We start from the raw sequence: 12,933 nt of genomic DNA, 5'->3' as shown, positions 1-12,933 counted from the left end.
CCCATGTTACCTTGGGGAAACATCATAGTGAGAAAGACAGTCCTTGATCTAGGACTTTATGCCTGAGAATTCACCTCACGCTCTTACCATCAGCAATGAAGTGTTCCGGCACATGGAGCGTCACCTTCACCGTCAGCGGGCAGGGGATCTGAGCGCTGCACACCACAGCCAGGATGCAAGAACTTGCTGCAATAAGCGTGAGCGCCGTTTTATTCACAGGGCTTCGCAGGGAACCTGGAATTAAAAAAATGACCAACATTAATTTTCTAGAGAGAAGATGAGGCAAGATATATCAAACAGCATTGACGAGGAAGCCCACAAATGGAGAAACACAATACATCAACTCTTGCATTGTAACTGAGTTCCTGTATCTTCAACACAGAATGCCAAAACAATCAGCGACATAACCCTCAGCATGGCCCCTCCACCATATTCCATAACATCCGGCCTGTTCCTTTAGCAGGAAACTGAATGGCTGCTTTCTCAGCAATATAACCTAGCACCAACCTCAAATTTTGATTCGACTTTCCTGTGCCTATATCTGTGTATGTGGATCCTCTCACGTGTATCAACAGGGATATATTGACATTAACTTATGCCAACCTCTAGCTGGTTCTCCCACGCTAAATATGTGTAATTTCCTTGTGTATTAAAATGGACTGTTGAAGAGGAAATTAGGGTTTTCAATGGGATCTGGAGCTTAATTTGTGCAAGTCTCACATGACAGGTGCACCTGTTGATGCACCTACTTATTGGATATGCTACTATAAATGATTTTCCTGGGGAGTGATGTGGCACTTCCCCATTGGCCAGTTTCTGGCCCATACAATCCAGTATGGCTCGTTAATTTCATATGGCCTGGAAATAGGCCAATGAGAGGGAGAGCTCTGTCATTTCCCTGTTTACCACCGCCGGCAAACCACTCAGCGTGGTACTCCCTCTCATTGTGGGAGTGCAGTGCTGAGTGTCCCGCCACATGGCCGCACCATTGAGTCTTGCCTGGGCTGCACCTGGCAGGTACGGCCTGGGCGCCATAACATTTCCCATCCTCCCCTCCTTACCTTAGTGTGCTGGGGGGCATGTGGCTCCACCCTCTGCCACCAAAATCTTTGCAGCCACACATTGAAGATGCAGACTGGCTCCTCCACTCCACACACAAACTGCCTCTATTCCTTTGCCAGGCTGCACCTGGCCGATACAGCTCTGCTGGTTTCTAAACCCCACCCTTCCCTCCTCACCACATTTCTATGTGGTTGCACTACTCCAAGCAGACTCCCTTATTTTTAACCCCCCCCTCCAAACTACACCACCTGAGACACAGTAGCTTTAGAGACCCCGCCCTAAGTATGTTCCTGGAGTTAAAGACCTTTAAACTTCATTAAATGCTGTAACTAACTTGGTCTTCAGAGTCCATATCTCCCAGTATGGCCCTTGAGCTTGGTCTAAGAAGTATAAATGTATAAATATACTTTACTCTCACTTTGATTTTTAAGAACACAACCAAAGAAGAGCACATAGAAAACATCTACCCACATGCAGCAGGGAGTTTTCTTCTTTTTGTCATTGTTCAATCTACTTTATTTGAAAGTAATATGTGTATCTGCTTGCAGCATATAACATCTAGACAATGGCCATGTGTTTGTTTCCTTATTGCCACATTATTCTGTTTTATAAACTCTGATGATAGAAAGTATACACATTTAATTGGTACCAGGCGAGGGACAATCGATTGTTACAATCAATCTAATTGGCCCTCACTGGGTCATTAGCCTACCGGGTAAGAGTTACCTCTGTGAGGGACGCATGCCGCCTCCATTCCTGTTCCCTTTCTCAATCCATCTGGTGGTTATGGAAAGGGAGACGGGACTACGTGCAGTCCTTTCGTCCCGATCCATAGCAGCCATTTTCTTTATTTACTATTTTTTTCTATTGTACTCTTTTTTACTATTATTTTAATGGCCACCATGGAAAAGGAGAAGGGGCTACATGTAATCCCTTCTCCCTGATCCCTGGTGGCCATTTTATTTCAATTTTTTTCTTGAGTTGAGAAACAGTCGCAATGCTGTGTTTTAACGTCAGAAAAATTGCTATTAGTGCCCCGATACAACATGCCGGGGTACTAATAGCAATATAACCCCTGAAGGGGGCCATTACTGGTTGGGTATTGCCGGGGCTACGTTAAAGTCCTTGCTTCGCTCTGGCTTCTAGCTATCGCCCCAGGGGCATTACCTTATTTGTAATGCCCACATGCCCCTTGGGTTCTATTGCTTCAATAACAACTACCTTCTTCAGAAGTCGGAGAAAGGTCTATGTCCTTGATGGGGGAAAATATGTTGTATACAATTCCCTTTCAGTAGGCATTCTCACCTTTACCTAGCAATTACTAACAGAGAAATAACAATTTCCACAGTAAACCATTGTTGAACAGAGGATTTCCTTTAAATAAGAACAATTAGCTTCAAAGAATATGTCAAAATATGGTATTTTTTTCTGATTTAAAACATTTGTGTTTTGTTTCCTTTATAGAATTCATAAAGTGTTCATGCCTAAGAGCTGTACACAAATTACAAAGGACTGGGAACAATAAAACACAGGAATAGACTGGATGCAAGCAGCATGATATTGGAATCCTAAAGATTGGGAGAGGTGACTAGATAAAGATGAAGGGATGAACAAAAGGATGCAAGGAAGCAAGAATAGAGTCAGTGGGTGAGTGAGTAGGGAAGATAATTCCAGGGTTTGGAGCAAGCAGAGAAAGAGAATGGAATGGAGAGATGAAGACTGGGGAAGCCAAGGAGTGGACTGAATAGAGATGAGAGAAGTGAGATAAGTGTGAGCATAATCAAGGGTGCTTTCCCAAAGCGGCCCATAAGTGGCAAGAAACTCATCAGTTTTGTTTATGTCTCCTGCATATAGTGAGCCTCTGTGTGTGGTGTATACGTTCCCTATCTGGACCATCCCCCACCAACTTATTTATTAACAATTTTGCCACTGGCGAGCTTGCTGGCCCCTTTCCTCTGCTCTCTCAGTACCTTTGCAATGTAGGGCGCTAGTTGAATATATCACCATCTTTCTGTGGGGCTCAAATGGAACCTGGTAGATAGGGTTTCAAAGCTGAGCATGATATCCCGTTCCCATATATCCCTAACCTGCCATTCTCCTCTCGTCTCTCATTCTACCCACATTACATTTTCTCCCTCTATTGCAATCGCCTTCTTATTCCATATAGTTGCTTCCTCCAGCCAGTGACTATCCACTCTGAGCAATCTGTGTGCTCATCTCCATGCCTTCATCATGTCCCTGAGGATTGAATGTTTCCTGTGCTCTTCCTTCTTCTCATATACCATCACCGTCTGTTTTGTGCACCCTATAAGCTTCTCCAGTTTCACCCAAGCTGGCCTCCCATCAGGATCCCTACTAAAAGCCGCTGTTTGCGACAGATGTCGTGCTAGGTAATACATCTATGTATTAGGCAGGTTGAGTCCTCATGCAGTTATAGGAGCATGCAGTTTCTCTGGTTTAAGTCGCGGTCTCCTGCTCCCCCACACAAAATCCTTGATTCCCCTCATTATCTTTTGCATGAGTAGAGGTGGCACTTCTAGGGGCAACATAGTGAAAACATAGTTCAGCTTTGCTCTCACTGTCATTTTCACAATTTGTGTTCTGCCCCAGATTGAGAGGTTGAGCCCCTTCCAGTGAGCCATTTCCATAGATAGTTTGTTTCAAGCATTTTCCATATTATCCCTCACCATATCTATTAAGCCTGGATTGAGGTTTACCCCTAGGTATTTCAACCCTTTCTCCACCCACCTGAAACACCTGGCGTGAGACACTGGCTTTAGAAGTACTCTTATTCAGCGGCATCACTTTGCATTTATCCCAGTTGATCTTGTATCCTGCAAAGGAGAAGTCTTTCACCACTTTCGCTAGTGTCGCTATGAAGGAACCAGGATTAGCCACGGTTAGCATGATTCCATCGATGTATAATAGGGCTTTTACCTCCCTTGCTCCTATGTGCCCATATTTCAGTCGAAAGTAAAAGCAAAAGTGCCAGAGCAAATAACAATGGTGACAATGGGCAGCCTTGCTTGGGCCCTCTCATGATTAGGAATGGTTCAAAGATGTGTCCATTCGTGTTCACCTTGGCGCTTGGAGAAGAATACAATAACCTGACTTTCTGTCTGTAGCCCCCCTAGACCAAATCGGTGCAATGTCTGAAACAGGTACCCCAACTCCACCACATAGCATGATTTCGCAGCATCCAACGAAAACACCACTCCTGGTTGGCCATTTCTCTCTTGCTATTGCACATGCAATAACACTCTCATATTAGCCCATGAGGTACGCCCCAGCATATACTCCACCTGTGTGTAATGCATCAGCCTTGTTATCATCACCATTACCCCTGGGGCTAGTATCTTGGCTAGGATCTTAATATCAATGTTTATCAGGGAGATGGGTCGGTAGCTGCCACACTTGGTTGAATCCCTCCCTGGGTTTGGTAAACTGTAATGAGTGCCTTGTTAAACTCCAAAGCCAAGGTCCCCCCTCTTGTAGACTCATTATAGAATTGAATGAGTGTCTCTACAATCTTGTCCCCCTTGTAGAATTCTATTGGCAACCCATCTTCCCCTGTTGACTTGTTTGCCTTCATGCCCCTAATGGCTTCCCTTACCTCCTCCACCCTGAATGGACTCTTCAGCATGAGCCTATCATCGTCTCCTATGGTAGGCAAGGTTATTGATCCCATAAACGCATCTCCACTCCCTTGAGCTTCTCCCCCTTCTATCGTGTATAAAGCACTGCAGAACTGACAGAAGGCTGCACAAATCCCCTCAGGGTCTATGACACGTTTCCTTGTTCCTTCCTTTTCAATCACCGCTATAACCGAGTGCTCCTTCCTCTGCTTCAATTGGGCCACCAGCAATTGACTTGCCTTCTCCCCCTGTTCATAAGTACTTGCTTTGATCCTAAACAGCGCATACTCTGCTTTCTTTGTGAAAAGCATGATCAGCTCATATTTCGTCCTTCTAATTTCCATTAAGTTCTTCTGTGAACGCCCTGTATCATATAAGTGTGTCAACTGCGTTATGTCCTACACAAGCGTCTTCTGTTGCCACCCATACTCCCTTTTCTTCAGTGCAGCCCTTTTCATCATAATCCCTCTAATATAGGCCTTACCTGCTGCCCACAGACTGCTTGTTCTGCGAATAGAACCTTCATTGAATTAAGAATACTCCTGTACTAAACTCTCGAGTGTTGGAAGCATATAACCCTGTATTACACTATTCATTATTCAGGCTGAGAGCAGGAAATAATCAATGTGGGAGTGCGTGCCATGCGCACACGATGTGAAGGTGTATTCACTACCCGCTTGGTTTAACAATCTCCAAGGGTCGCAGAGATGGTGAGCTTCTAGTAGATGTTGCAGGTGCCCCCTATCTTTCGTGTTGTCATCCCTTGGGCTATCAGATTTGTCAACAAATGGGTCTAATAGTAAGTTCCAATCTCCCCCTATCAAAATCAGACTTTTACCCACTTTCGCCAGGACACACTGAAGGCTTACTATATAGTGTTTCTTGTACGCTGTCGGGCATATGCCGAATTGACAGTCAATGTGTCATTGCCTAAATGCATTTTAATCACAATTAACCTACTGTCCTTGTCATCCCATACTCTCGTAATACGGGCAGGGAGCGAATTCCGTATTAAAATTGCCACCCCACACTTCTTTCTCCTTGCCAAGCTGCTGTGGTATACATTTCCAACCCATTCGCTGCACATTTTTCTGCTTCCTTCATGTGTAGGTGTGTTTCTTGCAGAAGCGCAATATCTGCTTGTTTGGTCACCAAATAGTGCAGGAACCTTTTCTGCTTTATGTAATGCTTCAGCTCATTGGTATTCAGCGATATTACTCTCAACTCATAACCCCCCCATCACTGCTGCCTTCTATGCTCTCACTAATAAGTAACTCCTCCACAGCTCCTACTCCTTCCTCTACTCCCCGGGTTTGCAACCATCTAGTGCTAAATGTATGTGTGAACTCAAACATGTATACTGTTGCGGTTTATTACATGGCCACACCTAAGTCAGGGAGCTCCTTCCCCTACAATGAATGTGGCGCACAATAAAGCACTTTGATTGATTTCAGGTCCTTTTTGGTAAGGCCTCCACCCCGTCTCACACAAAACCTCAACAAATACCTGGTGCCACAATGGACTAGGAACCAGGCCGGTGTGTATTAAGAATATATTTATTAATTAATGTATTTAGCCAAAGATCACAAAAAGATTACATCAGCCACCAATGTTGTGGCAACACAAGAACAAAATTACTTCTGTATAGTGCCCACACAGAGATATGCAGTCACAATGGTTTCCTTTTCAATCTCTCACCCATACAAGAAAAGAACAATTCAACACACACACAGTGATTTCACAGTAATTATGATTTTCTCCTAGCAACACTCACCCTCCAAACATCAATTTGACCTGACTCCTCTGAATGGAAGGCCGGTGGCAGGTAGTGGGTACACAGTGGGAAAATGGGATTTTGGGTCTTATTCACAGGAACAATATGAAAGAAAGAAAAGCAATGGAAATTCGTTCTACCACACCTAACAAGGACAGGCAGGGCTTTTGGGTTTTAGTCAGCACTCAATGGGGAAATCGTTTTTTAGGCTATTTGATCACAGAATCAATATGGTAGACAGAAAAGCAATGGGAATAATGTGTTTTTGTACACCGAACAATAACACACAGGGATTTGAGTTTTGGTCAGAACAGAATGGGAAAGTCGGTTTTGGGTGGGAATCACAGATGCAATGTGAGAACGAATGAAAATAAATGGGAAATTTGTTTTGCAGAGGACAATGGGTACACACATGCTCAATTTTGTTTTGCACCTTGCATATGCAGAGGCACTACTAGGCTTCCCACTCCTGATTGAAAATGAAGGGGATCAATGGGGGATTGTGTTTTTACACCCTACACACACATGTGGAACAGGGCTTGGGTTTAATTCTTTTTGGCAGATCTTTACGTCTATACCGGTTCAAAACACACAGGGAAAAGATTGTTGGTTTTGAATGCCAACATACAGAACCCGTGAATTCAATAGGGGAATGAATTGGCTTACTTTGATACATATGCTAAGGATCTACACAGGCAAATGGGAGATTTTTCAATGGGGAAATAACTAAAACAATGCTGAAAGAATACATGGCGTACACAATCTCTGGCTTTGGGGTAGTTCTATTTACAGGAGAGGTCTGGGATTGGCATCAGGGAACACCGCTGGGACAGCGATGGTTCAGTCAAGGATCTCCTCTGAGTCCACCAAGGGGTCCCAATCAGCTTCTATGTCTCCTGGTTCCTGTCTCCAATGCAAAATTAGGCCTCTCTGCTGGGATGTTATACGCCAGGTTTCAACAGCAAGTCACCTCTCGAAATTATTGGAAGAAGTTCAGCTCTCATGCAAACTGCTTATTTATAGGGCAAATAACATCACAAATGTGTCACGATTCTCGTGAAATTGATTGATTGATTATCACTACCCCCTCCCACCTGTGTGCTTATAGGACAAGGGGATGGGGGAGTGCTTTGAGTTAGCTGTGGGAGGAGAGAGCTTCATTATCTCACTTTCACAGATGGGCTCAGCATGCTTTAGGACATAAACCTCTCACAACATGGCAAGTACCCTTAATTTCCAAATCTTTATATGTATGAACATATTTATCAGAACTACATTTTAAAGCAAATCAGACAAGACTAGTTTGAAGCCTACACATCCTTTCTATGCAGAGATACAGTTTTTCTTCATTTACTCAGGAACCGATCAGTGAAAAATATGTCACTTTACGGGCGTCATATTAATTATTATTAACATTCTTTTATTAACTTGTTGCATCTCTGAGAAACACAGGAAGGCCCAAGACACATTTTTATTAATAACTTTAGTTGTGTTTATCCCACCAAAATCATTTAAGCATGTTTAGAAGGGGTTGACTGTCACTTTTAATAAAAACCAGGAATGAGTGTTGTGCGATATATGCTGGCCATTTTATGTGATAACATGTGTTTCTCCTATTTTAAATCAAGGTGTAGTTTCACTCCTCCTTTGCTGGGCCCTCACCTTTTTTAAGTTTCACTTCTTCGCTTTAGGCACATGACATAAGCAGAGCTGCCTAATGGCCACTAATGGATTTTCTTGATGGATCATGTGACCTGGAGGTCACAAGTGCTGCAGAACAGACCTGACTTTATCTGGTCTTCACTGCATATCTGATCTCAAAAGTAGTCCTGCTTGTATTTTTAAGGAAGGGCACTGATGAATAGAGACAACCAGGCCAAAATCTCCAAGGCTATGGAGGGAGGTGCTGGAGTTTAATTTCACATCTGGAGAAATGACCGTCCATATACCCTGCAGCAAACAGCCTGTGAACCCGTACATAAATGCATTTTAAATTACATCTTATAAGGCACACAGTTTCAAAAATACATGTGTGTTGCTTTGAAATTGTCCATGTAGATGAGCTTGTGATAGGCAGAAACCATGTTCAGACTTTGAAAGTCTGGCAAGCATTTTTCTGAGCATAACATTAATCTAGATGAGGGAAAAGTGAAAATGAAATTATTCTATTTAATTTACATGTAAAAATGCTTTGTTTCACTGCAGCTGCTTGGGGTCCTATTGAAGATGATGTGCACTGCTGCTTCATATGTGTGGGGCAGCTCTCCATGGATTTGTCAAAACATCATTGCCACGTGTCTTTCTTTCCCTTCATGAAATGCATTGCACACATTTTAGCATCTTTGGATTTTTAGGCCCACTTTCTTTCCTTTTGATTTGGGTTCCATAGGCCTTATGTCAGAACTAATTTCTGTGCTGGCCTCTGTATTTTGGTGGGCATGCACAAGTGACTCTGGCTTCTTTATTTCTGGGCTTCAGGGGCTATATTTCACCCCATACTATAACCCATACAATTGAAAATAATGTGAACTCCAAACTTGCAAAAATTACCACCCATAGTCATCGCGATTCATGTTTCTCACCATTATATCCACACCTTCTCTTTCTTTCCTCACAAAGGCTGACTTTGGGTTATCTCTTTCCATGGTACGTGCCCCCCCCCCTTCCCATCAATTTTCTACATACCAGCACCTCCACATACAAGCCTCCACCTCTTGGTGGAATGTCTGTCCATTGTTAATTATGCCTCCAGTCCATGGCTCCTGGGTTGCCAGCTTAGTCCAGCACACGTCCCTTCTTTCCTTTCCCTTGTCGAAACCATCTCCCTCCTGAATCAGTTCTTCAGTGGGTATTTCAATCTCTTCCTCTGCTTGCCTGCACTGGGACCCTCTCTAGACACCTGCTCGTCATTTAGTAGCTGCTTATGGGTCCCATGGCCCCCTTATTTCCTCCTTCCCTGCTGAGCCTCCTGATGATGTTCTCCTTTGTCATGTTGATCAACATCCATCTGTTGCGAGTTGTCCATTGCTTGTGCTGCAAGATCTTATAAGTATCTACAGCTATCAGGCAGCTCTGTGAATTTCATGGTTTTCTGGTTTTTGGTGACCATCATCCTGGCTGGCTTCACTAACCTATATCTCAGAGCCCATTTGCTCATCATCGGTCACATGTCCAGGAACTGTTTCCTCTTCTCTAGTGTGCCCCCGGAGAAATCTGGTACAATGTATATCTTGTGACCATCCCACTTAATCAGGTCCTTGCCTTAGACTGCTGCTTATATTTAACAAACATGCAGGTGGCGCAGGAGACGGGTGATCATTTCTATTTCTTTTCATTTATTTTTATTTATTAAGTGCCAAAGCCCTTAGGCATCCAGGTGCTTTGTCACTCAGTGCTTGTCTGCTGCTGACATTTTGTTTTCGCACCCTGTGTGCCCTTTGTATGTCTAGCTCACTTTTGAAGTCGATCTTCAAATTAGTCAAGATCCATTTCTCCAGAAAGCCAATCAGATCTTTCCCCTCCACCACTTCCGGGAAGCCAAAAAAACATAGGCCTCTGTGCCTACTCCGGTCTTCCAACTCATTATTCCCTTCCCGTAACTCTTCCACTTGCATTTGTATGGCAAACACTTTATCCACCACCTCCTCAACTCTCCCTACTCTCTCCTCCATCTCTTCTAACCTGTCTGTATATATGGTCAACTCAGCTCTCAAGCTCAGGACTTCTCCATGCGTTTCCTTTGCCCTTGTGTTCATAAACGGTATGACTTCATTATTCATTAAGCTTGGCAATCTGTTGTAAGATGAGATCCAATTTTGAGGTGCTCTGGGAGGGATTATGGCTGTCCTGGTCCTTTGGCCTTCTTCCTGCCCCAGTCAGTATTTGCTTTTTACTACCCCCACCCTCTTCTCAGGTCACCCTCTTTCTTCCCTCTCCTCCTTGCGTTATTCAACGCCTCCCAGTATCTCGCTCAGCTTCAAGAGTGCCACCCCACAGGTGGTGGTCCCATCTATGATCCCTGATTTGTAATGTTTGTCGTGTCCCACCCATCCTTTTTCCGGGGACTTGTGAGCTGTCTCTCTCCTTTAATACTGTGGCGAAACATATCTCCTCTGGCTTTTGTGTTTGGGAGCAATGGGCAGGAACCCTTTCAGCACTGCATTCTTCTTTGTTTTACATCTATTGGGGTGCTTGCAGCTGCCATCCACATAGCTTTTCAACCATGCTGTGCGTGCACTGCAACATAACCCATGCCTCGTGCACCAATGCCTCTCTTATGCAGCTCCTCTCTAGATCCTGCCAAGCCTTCACGTGCCTTCACTGCAACATGCCCACTGCCTCCTGCACCTCTACCACTCCTAAGCAGGGCCTGCAGTTCGTCCTTCCTCCCTTTCCACCGCTCATTCCATGCTGGCCCGGGCAGACCGTAACCTCATTGCCAGGCTTCCTTCCACAGGCTCTGGCCACTGGACTGTCCTGCTGCCTATCCGCTGAAGCTGGAGCTTCCTTTCTCTGCTTCAGCGCTCACCACAGCAGCTCCACAGTGCAGGCAGCTCCTGCTCTTCATTAGCCTTTATCCTCAGCACCAGCTTCTACGCTCCTCTCACTCTCACCACCATTAATGCACCAAACCACTGGTCTGGCCCCAGGCAGCACCGCTCACTGTGCCACTGCCCCTCACCTACTGCTCACACTTTTGTTTACATCATTGCGTGCCGCAGCGCGCCCACTACCACACCTGCATGAGTGAAGGGTGAATGCTCTACTATCACTGCTCACATGTGGTTGAGAACTGATTAGGGAAGCATGAGGGTGAAGCCTAAGCAGCGATGTTCATGGGCAGTTGGCCATGCCCCCCCCCATAATTTCGTTTTACAGACCCTGCCAGAGGGCCCTACCAGGTAATATGGACCCTGAAGTCTGGGGTAAAGGCTTGAGCACAGCCAGGGCATTTACCAAAGTGCGTGGACCCTTAAGGACTAGGCTTGCTAGGGCCCGAGGGCAGGGTCTATAAAGCTCTTAAAACCCATTATTGGCCTATATAAAAGGCAGATTAGTGTTCTCCCAAGGGGTAGCGCCCACTCCGCTTTTGGTATTAACATTAGCATTGGCAGGCAGGGTTGTTGCTAAATTTTAAAACAGCACTGGCATTTGTGAGGAATTGTTTGTAGGTTCACGCTGTGCTTCTGGAGACCTTGGAATGTGGAATTCTGACCAAGCTGACAGTTCTTAGAGCTGCGAATCCCAAATAATCATTGCAAGGATAATAATAATAATAATAATAATAATAATAATAATAATAATAATAATAATAATAATGATAATAATTAAACCACTCAAGCACTTTAGCTATGAGGATACACAGTCAAGTTCCTCACTGCTCCTCCACTGAAACATCCCTCCAGTTATTCCTCCGGGGATGGAACATTCCATCTTTGGCTCCACTGATACGACCCCCTGCGATCATACCCTGACTGCTCCTCCGTCCTTGCACCATTATGAAATTCTGACTATTGACCCACTGCAATGTCCTGCTAATATAATCCTTTGATATATACATTGGATGGAATGTATTCTTAGCAGGGTTCATACTTGTGTGGCTATTTACCAACCAAAACAAAGTTCATGATGATAATCCCTTGATTGTTTCTCCAGTAATCAACCTCTTGAATGTCCCTGCACTGGTTCTGCACCAATGCACTTCCTGACTGTTCCTCCAATGATATACTTTCTAAACTGTTCCCCCATCTATATACATTCCTGAAAGGTAAAGCTCTAGTATAAGTGGTTTCCAAACACATTTATATTCATGCTGCGCTCCCTTCAATAAAAAGGTTATTGAGAGGGCTCACCAAATGCCAGAAAGTCATATATTTTCATTTAAACCCAATCAATCACCCTTCTCCCTTTTTAAAAGGTCCCCCCTGACACCCTGCAGGCCCCCTACAGATTGAAGACCACATTTAAAACCCTTAGCGATGAGACACTTTGCTTGTTCTCTGCTAATGTAACCTCCATATTTCTTAACTTCCTACAGGCGGGCACCACTGGCGCCTGCTAGGAGAGGTGTTAACAGAGCACGGGCTAAGGGGGCTATAGCCCCGGGTCTTTGGGTTGTAGCCCCAGGTAGAACCTCAGGGGCTACAAGCAAAAGGCTAGCTGAGTCCTAACGGACCCGACATTAGCTTAGTCCCAGATCTTTTCCAGACCTAGGAACCCTCCAAGCTCACTATTCAGTCATGATAGGGAGAGAGGTGGATTCATGGCACTCTACAAAACACTTGCATGAATGAGTAGTTCATCATAGATTGCATTGCGTGGTCCACCGTGGTTAACTGATAGCACGAAAGAGCGAGTCAGGCCAATACTAACACAGCTGGATCTACCACCTACCAGCACTTAAAAATGTCCGATGTTGGTTGTCCACCCATGTGTTGTGCGGTTGACTGTTCCATTTACTCA

General features: G+C 44.6%; 1 protein-coding gene across 2 annotated transcripts in view; it reads right to left on the bottom strand.

Annotated features, from left to right (window-relative positions):
• Nucleotides 1-12,933, bottom strand: part of ASTN2 (astrotactin 2) — a 3,972,579-nt gene that overhangs the window by 2,495,904 nt on the left and 1,463,742 nt on the right. For both annotated transcript variants that reach the window (XM_069609664.1, XM_069609663.1), the window contains exon 6: nucleotides 88-234. In XM_069609664.1, coding sequence (XP_069465765.1) covers nucleotides 88-234 — 147 coding nt within the window. The remainder of the gene's footprint in view (nucleotides 1-87; nucleotides 235-12,933) is intronic.

Source organism: Ambystoma mexicanum, chromosome 8, assembly GCF_040938575.1.
Source record: "Ambystoma mexicanum isolate Mex_15411 chromosome 8, UKY_AmexF1_1, whole genome shotgun sequence".
NCBI classification, from domain to species: Eukaryota; Metazoa; Chordata; class Amphibia; order Caudata; family Ambystomatidae; genus Ambystoma; species Ambystoma mexicanum.
Note: the sequence above shows the minus strand (reverse complement) of the source record. Positions and strands in the feature narration are given on the sequence as shown.